This window comes from Syngnathus scovelli, chromosome 6 (assembly GCF_024217435.2).
Source record: "Syngnathus scovelli strain Florida chromosome 6, RoL_Ssco_1.2, whole genome shotgun sequence".
Lineage (NCBI taxonomy): Eukaryota > Metazoa > Chordata > Actinopteri > Syngnathiformes > Syngnathidae > Syngnathus > Syngnathus scovelli.
In genome coordinates, this window is record NC_090852.1 from 19,006,827 (window position 1) to 19,028,757 (window position 21,931).

General features: G+C 42.2%; 1 protein-coding gene across 1 annotated transcript; it reads right to left on the minus strand.

The window, feature by feature from the left end:
* Positions 1-647: 647 nt before the first annotated feature.
* foxb1a (forkhead box B1a) lies at positions 648-12,215 on the minus strand. The gene has a single exon (XM_049722216.1). The coding sequence runs from the start codon at positions 2,436-2,438 to the stop codon at positions 1,494-1,496; it is 945 nt and encodes a 314-aa protein (XP_049578173.1). The 5' UTR covers positions 2,439-12,215; the 3' UTR covers positions 648-1,493.
* Between the last annotated feature and the right edge of the window lie 9,716 nt (positions 12,216-21,931).

The window sequence follows — 21,931 nt, forward strand, 5'->3', positions numbered from 1 at the left end:
TCTTTGCACTTTCAATCCGAGTGAATGAAGCAGAATGAAGTGGCCCGATCGCCTTTATTTGATCTAGTCCATTGCATAAAGTGACGGAATGTATTTGTTTAATGCCCCACCATGGACTGACGATCCCTAAGTTCATTTGAAATAACGCAGAAAAAAAAAAATCGAATTTAATAAATAAAAGGAGATCGCGTTTGGTTCAATTTAAAAATAAAATGCGCACAAGTGTAATTGAAGACAAAAAATGCGCGTGCATCATTTCCGCAAAATGTCACATTAGCGGGTGTTAAACGTGCTGCAAATCCGGAGCGCAGATTGCGTGTTTAAATGTTTGTTGTTAGCGGGGTTTTTTTTTTTTTAGCGCCGCGCAGCTTGATGAATGAGCACACTTGTCTGCGCTGTGGCCATGCCATGGCCGCACCGTGCATTCTAATGGAGAGCACAAATCATGCCTGTCTGCTTCTTCGAGGAAAAAAAAAAAAAAAAAAGTCTCCCACTCCCAAATCATACAGGTTGCGATCTCACTTACGCACACGAATTATTATTACTCTTTAAAAATAATTATTATTAATATTAAGCAGGCAAATTGTTCGTTTCAATCCGTGACTATCAATTGAATACAACGACAATGATAATAATCATAACAAACATTTTGATTGTTTACGTCACTTTTAATGAGAAAATATTTGGATGACCTTTTTTTTTTCCAATTCGTTGCAGAATGTTTGCACACTTCAAAAGCACGCATGCTTGCAAAACATAAAGAAAGGAAATAATAATAACATGAACGTTAACACTTTTTTTTGTTTGGAATGCATGCTTCACTTTTAAAAGAAAACGTACAAATTTACAGCAACTGATCCACGTGGTCACCACAGCCTTTTTAAATTAAATGCTTCACAGAACACATTTTTTTTTTTCTGGAAAATATATTTCTAAAACGTAGAACTAAAAAGTGCATTTTACAACATATCCGTTTCAGTTATTTGCAATATTCACATCTTGCATTTTTGAGCACGTCACGTAGACTTTTCGATATTGGAATGGTTTTCTCTTTTTGGAGTTTTTTTTTTTTTTAACAGGGAAATCGAACCTATTTGGTGTACCCTGGCCCATCACTCTATTTTTTTTTTTTTTTTAGAGGAAAGCGTCAGTGTCATCTCAGCCGCACAGAAAAGTGTGCAAAAGTTTTGCGAGTATAAAACGGAAGCGTCCTCATGAGGGGCCTTACAAAAAAATTCCGCCTTCAACACGTTAATGTGAACTTTTCAAATAATTTATACTTTCTTGAAGAGCAATAAGAGATTCTGTGCTGATTTTTTTTTTGTTGTTGTTTTTCAGGACACGGTTTAAAGCGACACATTCAACATATACTACACGAGTGAATCAATAAACAACTCGCCTTGAATAGAGTCCGACGTATGACACAGACATATAAACTTTGGGTTCGCTACCAGCAGTTCGTTTTGTCTGACGGGTGGCGAGGCTCCATTTGGTCAGTGCACGGCCACCGACTGGAGCGTGGCCGGGCTGGTGAGCGTCTCGCTGGGGGTGGCGGGGCTGCTTTGGCTGGTGGCAGTCTGTGGGGAGGTCGGGCTCAGGGACTGCGGCGAGTTGGATAGGAAAGCGGGCAGGTGGTGCGGAAGCGCCGAGAAGCCGGCCATGGAGGTGGGCGTGGGCTTGATGGGCACCGGGATGGCCGGTAAAGTCTGCGCCCCGTGACACAGCGACTTTATGGGCACACCGTAGGCGCTGTAGTCGCTCGGCGCCATGGAGATGGGCGCCGCCGTGTCCATCACGCCGCTGTTGTACATGTGCGGCCAGGCCGTGGTGAGCTGGTTGTGCAGCGGGTAGCCGGCCGACATGGACTGCATGGTGGAGAAGGCCAAGCTCCCGGGGACTTTATACTCTCTGGCGATGATGTTCTCGATAGCGAACGGGTGCTTGAAGGTGGAAGTCTGGGACACGCCCAAGTTGTAGGTGGACATCTGGGGCAGGTGCGTGCCGGTGGCCGCCTGCAGCGCGCTCAGCCGCAGCTTGGCCTGCTGCTGGAGGTAGTGGGCGGCGTCGGACTGCTTGCTGGGGGCCAGGTGGTCGGAAGCGCCCAGCACCTTGAAGCGTTTGCGACGTCTCAAGAAACTGCCGTTTTCGAACATGTCCCCGCAGCTGGGGTGCAGCGCCCAGAAGCTGCCTTTGCCCGGCTGGTCGGGGCGCCGGGGGATTTTGATGAAGCAGTCGTTGAAGGACAAGTTGTGCCTCAGCGAGTTCTGCCACCGCTGCGTATTTTCTCGGTAGTAAGGGAAGCGATCCATGATGAACTTGTAGATTTCACTCAACGGGAGCATCTTCTCCGGGCAGCTCTGGATGGCCATGGCCGTCAGAGAGATGTACGAATACGGCGGCTTCTGGTCGCTGTACGTGTTTCTCCCCGGACGAGGCATCCTTCGATATAGTTTTCAACCCCCGCCCCCGAAAAAAACACGCGCAAAAAAAAAAAAAAAACAAGTAGTCACCCTTAATTCCTTGGTGCGAGTTTCTTCATGCAGGAGTTGTTTTTCCAGCCTGTGCGCCGTCACATGTAAGGCTTTGCTTGGACGTCTTTTCTCGGCTAGTCCCGCTAGAGGAGCTCACAAGACTTCATCGGGGCGTCCCGGACTAAGTGGATGATGCCTCCATGGCCCTCCTCGAACCATCTGATAGTTTTATGTAGTGACATGAGCAGAAAAGACCCCCGCCGAGGCGCTTCCATTAATGTGCCACCTCTTTGCTATCACATGACAATTGCCATGGGAGGAGGAGGAGGAGGAGGAGGTGGAGAGGGAGCAGGAGGAGGAGGAGGCGGAGGCGGGAGGGAGGAAGGCATAATCTGGTTTCATTTACACCTATTTACATGGACACCTTGGGCCAATGGAAATCATTTCCATTTGAAGACAGAAAAAAGGGTGAAAAGGCTCGGCAGCCGGAATTGAACTGCGATGGCACTCGGTGTGTGGAGGTATGCGCGCTTACGCTTGATACTTGCACAAATATTTCACATTAAATTGCAACTGTATTTTTTATCAGCGGAAATGAGCGTGTATTGTTGATTAAAAACGCGTATTAATGTTTTTTTAATTGTGCGATATTAAATAAATACATGTAAAAAAAATCCCAATATTAAAATAACGGTTAAACACGTTTTATTTTCTTAACGGATTAACACATTGCTCCATTGTTGACAAAAATGCGCAGTAAACATCTTGTAGGAAGTGGACGGTATGAAAACATTCCAACACAATGCAAACAATGCTGTTCAAACTCCAACTTCATGAGGCAATCAGCCCCTTTGTGTTTATGGAAAGCAGACTGAGGAGTACTTCAGGAATGCAAATAAACCCTTGAAGATGGTGTGGTGGAAAACTGTATAAAATATCCATAAGTCAATTATATGAATGTGAAACCCAAATGGGAAGCCTATTTTGAACGACTGCTATTCAAGCTTTTTTTTTTCTTTTTTTTTTCCCTGGCCATGCAGGGCCACCTTTCCGCTTGGAGGGTTCGCAATGGCCAAGACCACACACACGCACACGCAGATTTGCTCATAATTTATGCTAATTCCAAAACCTCACCCTCCCTCCCCACCGCCGCCACCCCAATAAATCCACAATGCGCCCCATCACCAGTCTGACGGATTACAGAAAAGAATCGCATTGCGGGGGACATTTTGGGCAAAAAAGAAAAAGACGAGAAAAAAAAAAAAGCAGAAGCTGCCCATGGAAGAGCATCTTCTCAGCTCAAAGATCATTTAGGGGGTGAAATATAATAAAGTAAAATGTTTTGATAATTTTGCAAGACTTTTAGAAAGGCCTACTTAAAAAAATATATTTTTTACAACGCGTTTTTTTTTTTTTCTTTTCAGGGGGAGACCCTTCCCCTGCAGAGTGGCTTTTAACACCTGTCAGTTCCTATTAATGTTCAGCCCAAAAGGTTTTGTGCAAAAGGAAGTGCGGATAATGACAACACATCGCCATGGATAAACAACTTTTGACACCCATTCATTCGTGCATTAACCAAAACGATAAAAAGAAGGCTTTTATTGTGTTTAATTCGCGCGCGTAAAAGTCAATCACATCATCTGGAATTTACGCTCATTTTCTTCTCCAAATGTTGTAAATGCCACGTGTGCTTTAACGCGCCGTTCTTCTTCAACGCATATTAGCTTAATTGACATCATTCATCTTCGTCTATTTTATTTGTTATGTGCAGTTAAAAAAAAAAAAAAAAAAAGCGCTGTGAGGATTTTTTTTTTATTTTGTTCATGTCACGCACGAAATGTTGATGAGGTATCAGTCCAGTGCGCACAGAGAAAATACCACCATGACTCGGAGTGTGAATGGGCTCTCTTAGCTGCACCCAAACTCGCGAGTTCAAGCAGCAGTAGATCAAGTCTGCACTATGTTTGGTCATTTGTAGAAAAAGCCGAACAAAGGTTGGGATAAGCCAAATTGCATTGCACTTGTGAACCGTGCCTCAGTCTGAAGTATCCTTTAGAAGCAATAGAGGGGGGGGGGTGGTACACCCAAGAACAATTTTGTGCGAGGTTTAAAAAAAAAAAAAAAAGGGAGGCAAAACAAAGGGCACTCTCTGCAACATCTTAAAGTAGAGTAGTGAGGCGTGACATTCCCAGGGTGACCAGACACAATAGCCGAGGTCACGGGGATGAAAAAGAGAATCAAACAGCCACTTTCACACGTCTGCCCTCCTCCGCTGCGCTCCCCCCACCCCGAACACAATAGGAAACAAATGTTGTTAAAAGAGGATCGATGCCATTCATCCTAAAGCAGCGAATGATAGCCAAACAATATTGTCACACACTGAGGCCGCTTGAGATATGCTGCCACCCAGAGCCACGCAAGGGGTGGGAGGGAAAAGGGCATTTTTGGAAGCTCAGTAAACATTCATAAATGCAATAGTTTCCGGGAAAGACAATTAGGAGGTGATGCGTTAATTATTTCAGGACATTTTTACCCAATGAATTGTTTTTCTTAATGTAAAATTAAACGTGTTAAACGTGCAGCATTCTCATCCATTTATTTTATTCGTTTTTGTATATTTATATATATTTAAACCGTGCTCGATAGAAATGTTTGATTGTTGCAAAACCACAATTGACCAAAATAAACGATATATTAAAAAGACAATTTTTGTTGGCAGGACTGAGGATTTCAAAAGATTTATCACGGCTTGTGCATTAGTGTGAGAAGGAGCAAGCGAAAACAATTTCCAAGTCAACCAATAGGTCCGCGCCTCTAATTAAGTCCGCGGTGATTTCAGCCCCCCCGGAGATGTTTTACGGTGCAATTAAGGACGCTCTGATGGCAAGGTATGAATATTCAGCAGAATGACAATTAATTAGCAGGCGGAGGGTCCTCGTAAGGAGCTCCTCAATGCCAAAATTAGCCCATGTGACGGGACACCCGCGCACGCTTCAAGGCCATCCTCCTTACCGGCTAAATATATGCGGCGGGCGGGCGGGCGGGCGTGGAAGTCTCATCTGGACGAATGCGACATTTTGTGCACGTTTTCCTTTTTTTTTTTAATTTGTGATCAAACAGGGCATATATAGTGTAAAGCGTTCCGTGCCACTCCATTAGTTGTTTTGTGCGCGTCAGAGGGAGTACCTGGAAAAAGACCTCGGGGCTTTCAGAGCATATGCTCGGATTATGCTTAATGGTCTAATTACATAAATTAGGCATTCATTATACGCTACATCATCTGTAACAGATATCTCAATTGCGCGGAGGCGGGAACGTCTAATTCAATTTGTACTAGAGCGCTTTCGTCCAATTCAATGTTTGGAAAGAAAGAGGCAGTTATTTATCGTGCGTCTTTAAAAAAATATATTTTGATCATATTGTAATATTTTTAAAATGGTTAACAAAAGAACATACAAGGAAAGATGTGCATTTGAAGTAGCAGTTTCACTTTATGGCCATGAGATGGTGACAATGTTAAACAGGTTTAACGTATTTATTGATGTTTGTATCTCACCACGATTTATTGTGACAGTCAGATTCTTTATATCTTTTGTGTTTTATTTCTTGTGGATGTCATTTGGAATAATTGGGTTACTTTACAGCTAGATGATCATCAAAATATTGCAATATATTTTCTACCAATGCAAATTGTATGAATAAAGTCCGATTGTATTGTGCAAACATATTGTCATTGTGAACATTATCAGCTATCTAAATGTGTGTGTGTTGTGTGTGTGTGTTAGCCTCTTCTAGATCATTGACTCCATATGGTGAGAAACAGCAGGACTGATGAGCGCACTACCTGAGGTCCATGTTTGTGCTGCCGACTGGAACCAAAACAGAGACCCCCCGCGCGCCCCTCAACCCAGCGCGCCATTCATTACAGACAAGACAGCAGCGCTCGCCCGCTCGCCCGCTCATTTCATCATTTAGCTTTTTTTTTCTTCCCCTAGCTTATTCTGACACGCGCTTGCCTAACAACAAATCATCCCATTAAACTACACATGATAGTTATCCGCTGACAGATAAGAGAAGAGAGGCAAAGAGGACGGCGAAAGCGAGGAGATGTAAATGGGGGAGGAAGAACGGAATAACAAGATGACACAGTCCATTTCAATGCGGCGAAGCAAACGCAGGAGGCCCTCATTAATATAGCGACGTATAGCGTTTCATAACGCCCGGCGATAATTATCAAGCTTCCCGGCCGCAGAGCTGGAAACGAGCGAATAATGCAACGAGGAGCCACGTTTCGATCATAATATATTAACAATAATCTCAACAGGAGAGTGAACTTTCACCGTGAAGCAGCCGGGCTATTATGCACAGGGTGATATGAATTAAGCTCAGTCACAAAGCGTTAGATTTGGCAGAAGATAAAAATTAGATGGAGGGCTTTGAGCTGCACAGAGGAAGGGGATCACCGGATGAAATAATATTAATGGAAGGATAAAGACGACGGAGAAAGCGGAACTACTGTGGGGAAACATCAAACGTGACACAAGACGTGAGGAGCACTAAATGGATTGATATGGTGGGTCACTTACAGTTTGACCTCTGGGGGTCAAAGTTGTGGGTTTAACCTCCAACCCCTCTTCTCTGTTGCACTCACTTTTCTATTATCTCTTCATCACTGTTATTAATACTGGCAGAAAGCAGGTTACCACTTGACTGTTTACCCGGAATTAAGCCAAAGCTTTTTTTTTATTTTTTTTATATTATTGACACTGGCGTTCATTAGGCCGCTTCTGCGACGCCACAAACAAGTCACTCCTTTGGGGGTTAAACACATCAGGCAATTTTTTTTTTCTTTTTTTATTGTGTTGCGACTCGTGTTCATCCAGACCTTGGCGGTGATCGGAACACACTTAACCAACTGGGACCAAATGAGGGGCAATTTCCTTTCTGTCTTTCATCTTATACATGTGGGAAATAGATCGTCTCCAAGGATGGCTAACCAAGCCAAAGACCAGAACAACACAATACATAATAATGATAATAACAATATGAAAGGTGTTTGCGACGCTAGTAAACAAAAACACACGTCTGATGATGGGGACACCCACGGGGAAGGTTAACACTACCTTCTATATCTATATTTTTTATTTCAAGTCTCGAAATTGTTTTGAAAAGTTTGTGCATTTATGTCCAGTTGGCTAAGTGAAAGCTGCTAGCAAGATTTGAACGTAGTCTCACTTCATTGAATTGTGCTTTTTCCATTATAGTAATTACAATAAAACACCACAAAAAGTCTCATGATAAACAAATTGATCATGTTTGAATTTCCTTTTTCAAGGATAGCATCAGTTCATCAATGAGCGCTAACAGTGACTAAGTGTCTCCCTTATTGATACATTTTAATTGGGCTGTGAAATATGCTGCTGTAAGACTCAAACAAGAACAAAAAAAAAAAAAGGCTTTGCCGACAAACGCAATAAGCATCGTCGCACCAATACGCTGTAAACTGCTCCGGCATGCTTGACCAGCTCTGCTGAGAGCGCTAATATGCATGACACATTTCCAGGCACTAATTCATTTGTTTAGTAATAGAGGGGGGAGCTAACCTGAGCCGCCGTGAGGAAAACATAAAGGTCCTGTTAATCCACAACTAATCAAAAAGTGTGCAGGAAACAAGGATTTTGTTATATTAATTAAGTCCAGGCTCGAATATTCGTACGGCGAGAGGAAAAGCCGGACACGTCGGGCGCATTACTATTCGGCGATGTCGGAGTGGAGATGCAACCCCGTTGTTCAAGCAGCCGAGGAGAGCGTGGCGAATGGCGAGAAAAGAATATGTATTTATGTTTCTGAAATCTTGTTGATAAAGGCCACTTGAAGCGGGCATTGGCTGTCGGGGATTTGTCGTCCAAGGCTAGTGGCAACACGGCAAATGAACTGTGATGTTGATTAGTAGAGGCCCTTAAGAGGCCACACTCGAAAGTAATGCTGTTGACTCGGACCTGTTCGGGAACAAGTACTTCAGCGCTAGCGAAGCATTTGAATTAGAGCCGGGGAACAATACACATGGGTCGCGCGGCACGCACACAAAAGAATGTAATTACATTTCTGTCAAACAAATTTGATCTGCGGGGTTTGGGTTATTATAATGGAATGATGGGGAAGAAGCCGATGAAATGTCAAGTAGCGCACCCGTATCGAGAAGCGGAGCTATCGCTCGCAGAGACGGACATATTAACATTCTGATCATTGTGGGAAATGTTTGGTTCCCCTGGCTAAACCATTACTATTACAATCCCAAATAATTAACTTTGGGTAAAACAGTCTGTTGCCGTGACAACAAGCAGGATGAGTTACAAAGTGTCACACTGAAGATAAAAAAAAAATTGGGTGAGTTCCAAAAGAAATAACTTTGCAATGAGACTCACATCAGAATCAATTAGTTGTTTTATTGATTGTTAATAAGAATTGATTTACATTGGCTGCTGGTTAATCTAGTTACTTCGCAACAAGAAGACTCACATTAAAGAGGAAATCAAGTCAATATTTTTCTCAACAATAATATGTATAATGCGACGCCGTTAGTCTAAATATAATATTCTAATTAATATTGTGCTTGCAGAATATGAATTAAGCAGCAAAATCTACCCGCCGTAACGTAATGACATCGCAGTTACTCAAGGCTCAGTTAACGACCAATCACGGCTCAGCTTGTGAACATCACATGACCAAATTACTGCTACTGGAGAGTTGTTAAAGGTCCATGCAAAATCATAATTCCAATCATTTCACAAACACGAGACAAAAACAAATTCTCATCTATCCGTCTCCACTTTGAGATAATTATCTTGCTGTACAAACGTCGTCCTCTGAAGGACACGTTTTGATGAGAAGATCTCAGTCCAGATTATTCAAAACAAAAAAAAAGTATTTCGAGTGCCTGTCATAGTTGAACAGCTGTAACCCGATTTCTTTCTTTCTTTCTTTCTTTCAGGGATGAAAGCACGGGTCGGCAGCGCCTCAGACTCAAATCACACGTCAAGACTTCAGCCCTCAAGGCTTAAGAGGCCACTTGGATTCTTAACATTCACTATTCTAGAACACTTTTCTTTCCCAACCCTCCGAGCAGTTTATGAAGAGTGAGAACAAATGGATTCATTTTCTTGTCTTTATAAATCAAACTTGCCAAACGCCGTCATTTTCTCTAGATGTTGTTGATTTGATACTCGCATACTGATCTGTACAGTAAAAAAAATAAAATATATATTTTTTTTTCCCGCATAGGTCGAAAATGTTTTAATATTGCTCTCGTATCAGCATTGTTATTCAATCATTACCCTGTTTATGTCCTCATCCCAGTGACAGACTTTAACGGGCGCTAAACCAACTCAGGTAATATGGTCTAATAAATGGACACCAATAAAAAGCATTTAATCGTGAGTGTCAACATGATTAATTGTGCACTAAAATCCACGAGACCTCCCAGTCATCGGGGGCAGTGAAAAGGCATTTTGCATCTCAGCATAACCGCCACGGAGACAAGCCGTTATCCGTGGAATGGGATGAAGAGCAAATTAATAATTAGCCATGTAACTTCTCCTCAGGAATTACTGTGCCGCAAACTGGCTGGCGAATTTAATTATTAGCACCCTTTTTGTTTCCATGTCCCTCTCATTACTGTCAGGATTGATGTAACGTAAACTTCATTAAAAATTAAAGCGGGAGTCTTAATTATGAGGCTACACTGACTGAAGTTAGAATTAGCCAACTCAGTGATGTGCAAATGAGAGCATTATTTAAGAAACATGCTGGAAGTAGTTATGCTAATTTCAAGAGTTCACAGTAGCAGACCTTTTCACTTGCACTTGCATATTCATTAAACACACTATGCAAATTTAATGTAGCAGTCTTCGTAATGCCTTGTTAATTTATTCGGATTTATCGAGTACGACTTGTAAAAAGTACAAATTTAATTACGCTATCTCCTTGGAAGGTAAGGGATATGGCCAAGGTTCCAAACGGTGTAAATCAGGAGTCTGGAGATAACGCCAATGAAAGGACACTGCTGTTAATAGCCAAGCGAGCGAGACATGATGATTTACCAAAGATACGATTCGAGGGAAAAAGATCCAACGTGCAAAAAAAAAAAAGCATATAAAGCTGTAACATTGCTGGCATAATATAATGCAACAGGCACTTCCTGTTCATTAAATAAAGGTGGGATTTATTTATTTATTTATTTATTTATTTATTTATTTATTTATTTATTTATTTGGCCAAATAATCTTGTTAGTTTGAAATGGTTTGGTCAGTTTTCAGTGACTTCACATAAGCCCCTGCGGGACAACATTACAAGACTGAACAGGAGGAAAAAAAAAAAAACACCATTGCAAGAAGCCTAATCATTGTGGCGCTGAAAACAACTTGTCTTGCAGGTTGTTTTCAGAGGGCCACACAGCTTTGACCGGAGCGTCACACACACACACACACCACTCCAGGAGATAATTACATTGACTGGTTGTCTGTTAGTCTTGTCTGTTCATCCTCCCTTGGGACGTGTGCTCGGCGCCGTGTGTGTGACCGCACACCATAATGGTCTGCGGGACAGCACTGAAATCACCCTTAACTGCTTCTCTTAATAAAAATTAAAAGGGCTAACACAGCAACCAAATAAATACAAAATGCTTTTTTAAATACACTCTGCTCCGTGAAGCTGTTCAGGGTTATATTTATTTTCAAGACACCCCCGCACGTTTTTATTGCACACTCCATATGTGGAAAAAGCACTCGGAAGTAGCAAAATGTAAGTGCCTGGAAAGATTGCAGATGTACCATAAACACCTCTGAGTTGATTACATAAATATTGCATTACTCAATTATTTATGTGTTATTAATTAAAAAACATTTACTTAAAAAGGAAAATATTTGCAAGTACCCTACCGGGCCCTTCTGCTTAATACATTGAAGCATGCCTCATTTGCATAAACATATATTATCATGTTCACGCTTTAATTTGCATACTCGGGAGTCGTAAATAGAATGCGTGCGCGCGTACAAGTATGTAACATTTCAAGATTGTAGTTCAGCTAATTTTCTGCAAAAAAAAAAAAATTCAACACGCTGTGAAAAATTAATGAGCGGATAAGAAATGTGTTAATTGCACACAGGTTTAATAATACGGAATTATGAAGGACATTTTGCCGAGAGTGGATGTCACGACAATGGCCGTACACGCGTGTTAAATTGGCAGCATGCATCAGAGGCAGGTGTCATTACGGAGAAGGTTGTGGGTTTTCTCGTTGGTACAAGCAAGCTATTAGAACAACCCCTGCTGTTTTCCCATATTATTCTGACAAATGTCAAAATTAAAATGCGGCCCCTATTCAACCCTATTGAACCTCCGACTAGCAGATGACTTAATAGACATCCGTTATCATCTTCAGAGGAATCATTTCCATTTTTCCCTCACTAAGAGTGACAGATGTGAAGCCTCCCATTGACCATAATTAATCTGTGTTTAGAATGAACCGGCCGCACAGTAGAGGAGGCGTATCGCCCAGGGTCTGAGGGGCCCGGAAGAGAGTCAGTCGGAGCTGTCTGGCCCCGGCGCTTCTCGCTGTAATTATCCCATTGCCGTGAATAATGGGACAAGGGGGATCAGAGGGATGCTTTGATAGAGATGAGATTAGTTTAATCAAGTTCATTGCTTGGGCTAGGCCACCGAATCTCATCATCCCTCCCTCTCAAATCACCAGACCCTCACCCCACCCACCGACGCTCCCTTTACACGCGCCGCATTAGCTGGAAGAATTTATGACATCGTTAGTTTTAAGCGCCACCTCGGTTAGGACAATGCACGCTTCGAAGAAGAGACCTCTGTGACGTAGTTGGTGGAATCATACAACATAGGGTGAAATACGGGCCGAAATTTCTGAGAAAGTTAGCGAGGTGCCAGAGTCTGGGATATAGCCTGAGATCAAATTAGAACTTTTGTCAAATCACACTTTAATTAATTTTAAGTGGCATTTATTTATTTTATTTTAATCACTTGTTATTGGAGTTTGGGCATGTCAAATTCGCAAGCTGAGCCGTGATTGGCCGGAGCAACGGCGATGTCATATTCAGTCGACGGCAAGTTGCAAAATGGCCGCTTTCTGAGATGGATAAAAACAGTATGCTGCTTAATTCATATTCCACAAATGCAATTTGAATCCAACTAGCGTGTTTAGCTTAGCAGGGGGCCACAGAGTACATATTATTGGAAAGGAAATTGTTGACTTAACTTGAGCTTTAACTTTAGCCAATAGTGTCATGGCACTACTCGACAGCTCTGCGGGCAGACAATACCGCTATTGCAGCATAATTTGCAAGTCATTTATCAAAACAAAAAAAAGAAAAAGACATTGGATTAATTAAGCCTGGGGACTAAATTAGCCTCCCTCCTCGCTCATCAAGGTGTACCCTTGGTTTCGGTTTGGAGGAGGGGGTTGGGGGCTCCATGCTGGTGATGAGGCAGTAGGGACTTGCTAATGCTAGCATGTACATACTTGGAAGATTTCTTTTTTTTATTTCCCCCAACTGAGGTTCGTGCAATTCTTGAAAGCTTTTTTGATTGACCAATCGAAACAAAAACTGCCAATAATGTAAGTTTGAGTCGTTACTCATCACTGATTCCTTTTTTTTTTTTTTAATTAGATATTTTCATAATGATCTGACACACACATATGTTCTTACCGTGTCCTGGGTTCATTAGTCGGGAGAATCTTATCCCTGACTGGAGAGGGTCACGCGTTTGATGAATGGAGCGAGTTGCTTGTAGCTCCAGGCGAGGATTCCACACCTCAAGAGGTACAGACGACCCAACTCTGTTTAGTGCAAAGAACCTGAAGGAAGACGGGGAGGGGGGGGGAGAGGGACAGAGAGAAAGCGAGGGATGAATTTGGATTACCCAGGAGTTCTGTCTCCCACGAGTCCCGCATCGGAGAGACATTAGGAATCTAATGTGCTATTATTCTCCATCACCCCCCTAAGCCTAAAACATCTGTCCTTGGGGTGTCTCTGATAATAGACATGGGCTTTCGGACCCTTGGCTGAGACAAGATAGCGGCTTCTACGAGGGCCCTTGACGTCCCGCCGACTTAATCCGCCGGTACTTCCACAAAATTGACATTGCCTAGAGAGTAAAGCAATCAGCCGACACGGCGCAGCGCAGCATTCTTATTTCTGCCGCGAAAGGGAAGAGCTGACCTTTAGGAGGTCTGGCAAAGAATTTAATTTGTTTCAACAACTTTCAAAAGGAATTTGCTTGCCATTTGAGTTGCTGAGAGTGTTGCAGATGAATCAGGTCAAAATGATGTTTTCATGTTGGAAAGATTGTCATGAGCCACGAAAGGATTCTTTCATTTGAGGAAATTGGGATTTTGAAAGGCATCACACTGAAAAACATTTTGTTTTCTATGAGATTCATTTTATTCGATAAAGACAAAGAAACACTGACATATGGTTTTGGTCTTTTCCTAGGATTTGTTGACAACAACAAACACGGCCAATCTAGTTAACCTTTTGGCTTTCAGGACCAAGGGCTGGCAAATTCCACAATGATGACAGTTTGATCCCACCATAAACGAAACGTCTGTTTTCACTGATCTCCGTCTGATCCAGTGCATTGCTTTGTCATTTTGCCCAGCAGATCAAATATGACACATCGAGGTGACATTTTGAAAAAAACAACCAGCGGGAACATTTTCAGAGTCCGTTTGGCTTTTTTTTTTTTTTTTAATAATGTAAATTATTAAAACTAGATTTTTTTTTTTTAGTCTTTCACACATCGGGATAATTGTTCTCGCATGACCGTGAATAGAATATTCATGATATTCATATTTAACATGAAAGATCAGTTAATGGAGGCCTAGTATTTGATGTTGTATTTCTGCTAAGTGAATTAAATCTAGTCAAAGAGCACTGATATTTGTCTTAAAGGCTTTTGTGCCCCCAAGGTCTCATTATTAATGTGTCCCCTTAAATGAAAAGAATATATCTTGATTCATTAATTATTGATGAGTGCAGTGGAGGAGGGGGGGGCGGGGCTTACTCCAGGCACTGATTAATTTAAGTGAAATAATATTTCAATGTTGCAAAAGACAGGATAACGACAATTCTCGCCGTGCCAATGTTCCCAATAGATTCATCACGGAGAGCGGACGAGAGCGGACGAGACCGCCCGGACGGTTGTGACTGACGGAGCAGATGGCCAAACTTGCGCCTTTCCACTCGCTCGTGTTTGTGGTGAGCAATTAAAAGTTTGAGGCTGTTTTTCCCTCTCCCTTCCCCCGACTGTACAGATTGCAAACATGACAAAGGGTCAAATATCTGCAAGGGGAAAAGGAGTGGAACAACTGCTTTGGCGAGCGAGTATTCACCTGCAAAGAGGACGCCGAAGTGAATAATTAGTGCAATAATTACCCGGCTGAAAATGAATCTGCAAGATGGCCTCCCTTGCGTTGCCGTCAAGAATAACAGGTGTTGAAAGTGCCCGGGAGGGACAGAGATTAAAGATAGTTTCGTTATCGCGGTTTTCCTTCAGGCGCAACTCTTCTGTATTTTATCCTGTCACCCAAAGCGTGGGTCGCCCCCCGTTTTCCTCCGGCTTGGCAGTTTCGGGAGCGGTGGGCTTTTTTGACAAGAGAACGAATGTTGTTTAATCTGGGCCGTCCTTGAGCTACCCGGACACGGCGTGTCCACATAACCGCCAGCTATACGAGGAGTTGCAGTGATGCTCATTACCGGCGGCCGCCTGCTTTTCTTTGTGCAGACAAAATATGGACACAGCGAAAAGCAAACTTATTTTGAGATCAGCCCTTTGCTGTCATACTGTTTACAAATTCAAATTTTTAAATAAGCATGGAGGATACTTCCTGTGATTTTTTCTTTTTTTTGTCATCGCTAAAGAAAAACGACACGATGGTTTACTTTTTAGGAATAAGAGCAATAATGGACTTCTTTTTGTTAGCCTAGCGGCTGTATATATGTTCTGTTTTGACGAAAGCAACGAAGCAAATAAGCCTAGGGCTGTTTGTTCTCGTAAGAATTACTTAAGACTTGTCAAGATGCCACAACTCATGCTTGGGTTCCCGGGCTCTTTCTCTGTTTGTTTTTTCTCTCCAGACTTCCTGTGTGTTGTGTTTTTTTTTTTTTTTTAAATGGCTACAGCAGGTGGAACGGCTCTTGGACTCCAAGAGTTAAAATATTTGTTCTCCAGCCTAAGCGGTGTGTCTTTATAAATGATTATTGTGTTTGAGTGCAACTGAGCGGTGTGGCCAGACATTGTTGTAATCCAAAAAGATTGCCTTCCACGCAAAGCTATTTATTCCCATTTCCATTTGGCTAAAACGAGAATATGTCTATGCAAAATCAAGATGAATGTGCAGTTGAAACAGACAGTGCTTGATGATACTAGCCGCATGACATCCTGCACTTTATCTTTTGTGGGTGCCCTGTTGTCTTATAATGTTGCATCATTAGTTTCCCTGACAATGATTTAGCTTTAAGGCGACTACCCCATTGACCTGCGCTGTGTTTAAATGTAACCTTCTTTTTAGTCCGAGCCGTCGTTTGTCACTTGTGAGCGGTCAAATACACACAAATTGAACACAAGCCTGCCATCCTCAATGACAGCATGACGTAGGGTCGGGGAACGGGGAACGGGGAACGGGGAAAATCACTTGCGTGGCTTACATTTACATGGTCTGGGGAAGGTTAGCAAGTCGTTCCTAATTTCTTTGGGGATGGTGGGACCTTGGATCGGCTGCCAACCCCGTGTTCCAGGTCAGGGGCCCCTGAATGTTAACTAAGACCCGCAGGAGCAGGTCAGCAAGCAGGCCAAGGGACCGAAAGAAAGCCTTTGCCCGGCCGGCTCGTATCGTGGCGGCCGGCAATCGGTGCGGAAAGTCGCCATCCATCTTTGGCACGATGCTAATGAGCCATGTTGTGGAAAGGGGTCTGTGGTTAAGAGAGCTATCCAGGTGGTGCCTCCCTGTGGCTGAGCACAGCAGCACCCTGCTTCTCGATTTCTTTCAAAGGTGACAAATGTTTTGAATACGTGTCACACCTTTGGCCATTTTGTTTAACGGGTTTTATGATGCATTAAACAAATGTGCGGTACGGTATTCGATTAATCGAGAAATATTTTTGATCAGCGATGAATCGTTTGTATATCTTTTTTTAATTCAAAATTGTCCAAGTACTCGAAATTTCAAATGGTTAATAGTATATCGTGCGACGTGGGCAGTGCTCCATGAAAACAGACTGGTTATCTTAATTTTTTTTTTTTTTTAATTAATAATGAGCAACATTTTTGGCTATTTTCGGACCATACCAGTATCTGAATCTTAAAGTATATTTGGAAGTTTGTTTTAAAATAACTTCATGGATACTAAAATCTTTTTCTAAAAATCGGATTCATCGGACAAAATAATCGACAGATTAACCCTACTATAGTACATGGTTCCACAAATCTAATTTAATTGCAATCATAATTTTGGCTGCCACAATTAAAAAAAAAAAAAACACAGCTTTGCCTTCAAAATTATATTCTTAGTTGAGAAGCTCAAAATTGAAACCCGTCTTCAAAAATTTGCATTTTCCCTCTCCAAAAGCCCATAGTCATTTAAATACACGACCAAAACCTCACGTTTTGGACCATAAAAAGCCCCCGAGGCTCAGAGTCATAAATATATTAAGTTAAGATAAGAACTATAACTGCACATCCATTATTGAGAAATAAAAAGAAAATGAAATAAATTAGCAAATGAATTGGCACCACATCCAGTTTTGCAATATTTACAGTACAGAGCATTTCTCTTCTGCTTTCACAACATGTTCAAACAATTTATTCAGTATTTTACATCAGGTCATTTTTCAGGAACATAGCCCATAAAAGGTACAAATTTAAAAGACAGTGCACCATCATATTCTTGATCAATGTGTCTGATGTTATCTTCTCTAATTGGCTTTCCAATGAAATGGCCAATTAAAAAGGGCTCCGTTGCTTTGTTAATAAAGCAGTGACTCGAGGGAACATTTGGCTGGCAGTTAATTATGCAGCATTCGCCGACTCGCTTTTGGCCGCCGCCGCCGCGCGGCGTACGGCGAGACGACACGGCTGTTATTGTGCTCTGCTTCCTTTTCGTATTTGGAGAACAGAAAAGAGCGAGCGTGTGTTTTTGTTGCTGTCGCCACATGCAAAGTCTCGGTTGGTTGTTTAAGCAGATAATGCAAGCTCACTGGTGATATGAAAGGTAGATTTTTTATTTTTTTTTTAAACGTGCGTGTCAACAGGGGCACATTTGTAGCGTTGATTTTTTTTTTTGGGGGGGGGAACTTGAGTTCATCTTGAATCACATTTCAATACTATTAGTGAACCGGTAAAATTCATTAAAAACATTTTTTTTAATTGCATGTCTCTATGAGGACACAGACACTTTCCAAAAACGATCCTTCTAGTCGTCGACACTGCTCTTTACATTAACGCCGAACGAGATCAGTCTCCCCCTTTGCCATAATAAAAAATATTGGCTTTTAACAGCGACATTAAAGCATATGGGAGCTCAAGGCCATGTCGACATTGTGTAAAAGCCAAAAGACATCGGCTGGGTAGATTCCCACGGCAAAAACAACTACGGCTTTGTGTGAGAGTATGAGCAAATACTTATCGTTTGTGTGACATTAAAGGAAGCTCGGTGGAATGATAAAATATTGAAACGTCTGTGGAACATAAATGCGAATTCTTGCTACGTCTGTCTCCTGCTAATTGAGTTGCTACCAAGAATGTTAGCACTCTGGAGAATAATTTGTCAGTGCAAAACATGGAATGGACCAATTTATTGGTTGCTGCAGGCTGTGGAGTTCCAACAGTCTTTGATCAACCTTTTTAGGTCAGTAACTCTCGAAATACAGAGCAAAAAATTACATGGCGGGGAAAAATGATTTCATCTTCTTTAAAAAAAAAAGGACGAGGAAGTATTTTTGTAGTTACGCTCCGGCGATAATGCCGGATTAATTCTTTTTGAAGGCTTGGCGCCAGAGTAGGGAAATAACAGCTTTGGTATTTATTGTTTTGCGCGGATGGAAAACTTAAACATTTAACATGAAAAAAGTGACAGAAAGAGTAATTATAAGTTTTGCTTTTGTCTCATCACTCTGGAGACGCAAGGCGCTCGCTCGCGCTGACAGTTCCACTGTCAATTAAAAGAAGCCTCTCAGATGCTTACGTTGGCAGAGGCATTGATCAATCTTTGATTTTCAACCCTGATGACTTGACAGATGTACAAAACATTGTTGTTTGATGGCAAACGTCAAGATGAAGTTTTTGTCTCAACACCGCACACAGTCCTGACAAATTGTCTCGTCCTTAAGGTGAACTTGTTGTTGAAGCAAACCCAACGCTGAATGTTTGTCTCGTTTAAAATCAAGATGCCTTTTGTCATTTAATGATAACTCATTGTGATTTCAAATCACAATGAAGAGTTTGCTTGAGGTCGGAGACACAGCTTGTACAAAACTCACTCGTCATTGAGCGGCCATTACGAACCTGACCCGCTTGCAAAAATCCCTCTTATACGGTAGCCGGCCTATCTATCGAGGCGCTGCAAACGCGGTGTCGTGTTAAAACAGTTATGAGCGGATGACAACAGCCCCGCATCTGAACTATCCCGATGCCTTCGTCTCGTTAAGCAGATTTAAACAAGCCGACGCTGACGACCTCGGCGCCTCCCATTCATTTAACCTACAAACGGCTGCGGACGGCAATTATGCAGGCAGTAAAAGGAAATACTGAGGGATACATTTAAAAAATGCTGAAGAGGTTCAATTAACGGAGACAAGGTAGCGGAGTGAGCTAAGGCTTAGCGTATGCTTTCAAATGTGCTGCCTCGACACAAGCCGTCGACATTTGCTTTGCCCGACTGTGCCGACGTTAATCTAAGCGAATGCTTGTTTTATTGGGTTTTAGAGATTCTTGTCAAATAACATCGCGGCGTCTCTTAAGACATGCGTTGCCCCCCCCAAATAAAAACATGTTTAATTAAAAAAAATTAACCACAGAGCTTTTTTTTTTCCTCTTTAAAACACATCTAGCCAAAAACCCCTGGTGGCGTATCAAACCGAGAAACTACGAGCGAACGGATGTAATAAACTAAAGCGTATTTGCTCGGAATATGTCAACAGCGCATAACAACGACGTGCCGCGATTGGATTTATGCTCAAAACATTTCATTGAGGCCCTCAAGATGAGATATGAGCTTGCGCAGCGGTGGCGGCACGTCACGTCGGCGTGGCTGGCGTCTCGGAGGACCTTTAATTTGAGACGGAAAAGTCTGTTCCTTCGCTACGAGGTTAAAGTGTGGCTGACAAGTGAGGAAAATCACGGCTGAATGCATTAATTAGCTAGACCTAAAAGCATATTTATCAAAGGCTAAGCCACATGGGAATGATCCCGGGAAGGATCTGGTTACAGACGGGACAGGTTAATAGAATAAAAGGCCTTGAATGGAACGTGTGCTTCCACATAAAATATCAACCTGATCTCACGTGTAAACGAATCATTAGGACAAAACGATTGGATGTGATGGCAAGCTGCTGACTGCAACGACCTTCGTTTTGCTTCTTACGTTGGCTCTGATTAAAATGTCAACGCCCAGGACTTAACTTGAAATGAAACAATATTTGCTCGGAGTGAAAGGCGGACAGAAATGACGCCGAAATCTGAGGAGGGCTTTGTGATTTGGGAAGATAATCGGACTTCACTCAATATTGCGATTGCAGTTCATCATGTTTTGATTTTGTAGGTTAGATTTAAGCAAAAATTAAAATTCTATCTAATTATAATTTATAGTAAAGAATCACAATTTTTGTCCGTTTTTGTCCATTTTGTGCCAGTAACTCACATGAGCAGAGGTCACGACCTTTGCAATTGAAAAATCAGCCTTCCAACCCCAATAATTGTTCAGCTCCATCTCAAAATACTCTGACTGAATCGCCTAACTGGTGTCAATCACGATTGAATATCGAAGAGGGCGGCGTGGTCTATCGTCCCGGCCGGCGATGAAAGATGGCCCTTCAGTTGGCGAGCGAAACGGACGGACGCTAATTGAAGGAGCTTCTCTTTACGCCGGAGCCATGGGATTGTTAACGGGATGTGATAGCTCGCGTCGGCCGAGCTGAGCGGGGAAATAAAGCTGTTGGGAAAGGGGTGCTTTGCCATCACTCACATGGGTAACGACGTCTGTCTGCCTCTGAAGTAAGTAATGGTCCGCCCGCAGGTTAGCGAGCGGGACGCAAAGTTGAACTTGGATCAGCGAGCGAGGGTCACGGCTATATTCTAAACGCGTTTCGTAACGAGTCAAATATATTGCAATTATGAAGGTTCGTGAAGTTTCTTTGAGGGTTCAAATTTAAAAGTTCTGGAGTTGTTCTTTAGGCTCCAGTAATGACGTCGCTGGGAAGCCGCAAAGTGAGAACCCTTAAAATATCCCTTGGGTCCTAATAAAATGGATTTATTAGCGCACACGTGTAAGGCTGCAAAATAAAGGATATTCTTGTAAGAACAAGAGAGGTAAGAGCGTGTTGAGAGGACGCATTCAAATATCAAGCTCCACTCAATTCTCTTTAGCAGGATAATTAATCAGTTGAGTGTGCACATGGAGTCTCAGAGGCATATTTGAGATAATTGTACTCATTGACTTGATGAATTATTTGTTTGCTGATTAATTCTGTTCACATTTGGAAAACAAATGATTGCGCGCCCATACAAAGCACATATATTTGTTTCTTGATTTCTTGTGACGGGAGGTGAAAGTCACAAATTGCTGCCATACATTCGAATGCGGCGGAAAAAAAAAAAAAAAAAAAAAAGGCTCATGAGGAATAAACGCCGGCCGTGTTCGGAAAATGATGTTATCGTGCCTTCTTTTTTTCCCGCTAGCATGAGGTCAATGAAACAGGAGTGCCTACGCTAATGTTAGCATAATGCTAAGGTCAGCCCTCGGTTACAGACGCTGGTATGAGTGGCGTTGGGAAAAGCGTCCTCAAGGCTACTGCAGTTTCTATTTATGCTGTTTTAAATGTTTGCCTCATTTGTTTCCTTTAAATATTTCATTTACCTTAAAATATTCATTTAACTTTGCCTTTAAATTTTTTACCACTCCCCCACCCTGCTATCTCCTCGTCTTCTTTTTAGGCCTCTACAATCATAAATAATTATTCATCTACCCCGAAAGATCACATAAAAGATGCACATGAATCCTTTTTTGTCTTTTCTCATTAGTGATATACTTGGAGTTGCCTAAATACTTCCCGCTACCGCATTTATGGAAATGGGTTGGAGAATCTTCCTAATGACTACTTTGGTTTCGCCGTCCACCTCGGATTTTGGCGTTCCTTCCTCTTTTCAACATGAAAGGATGGGG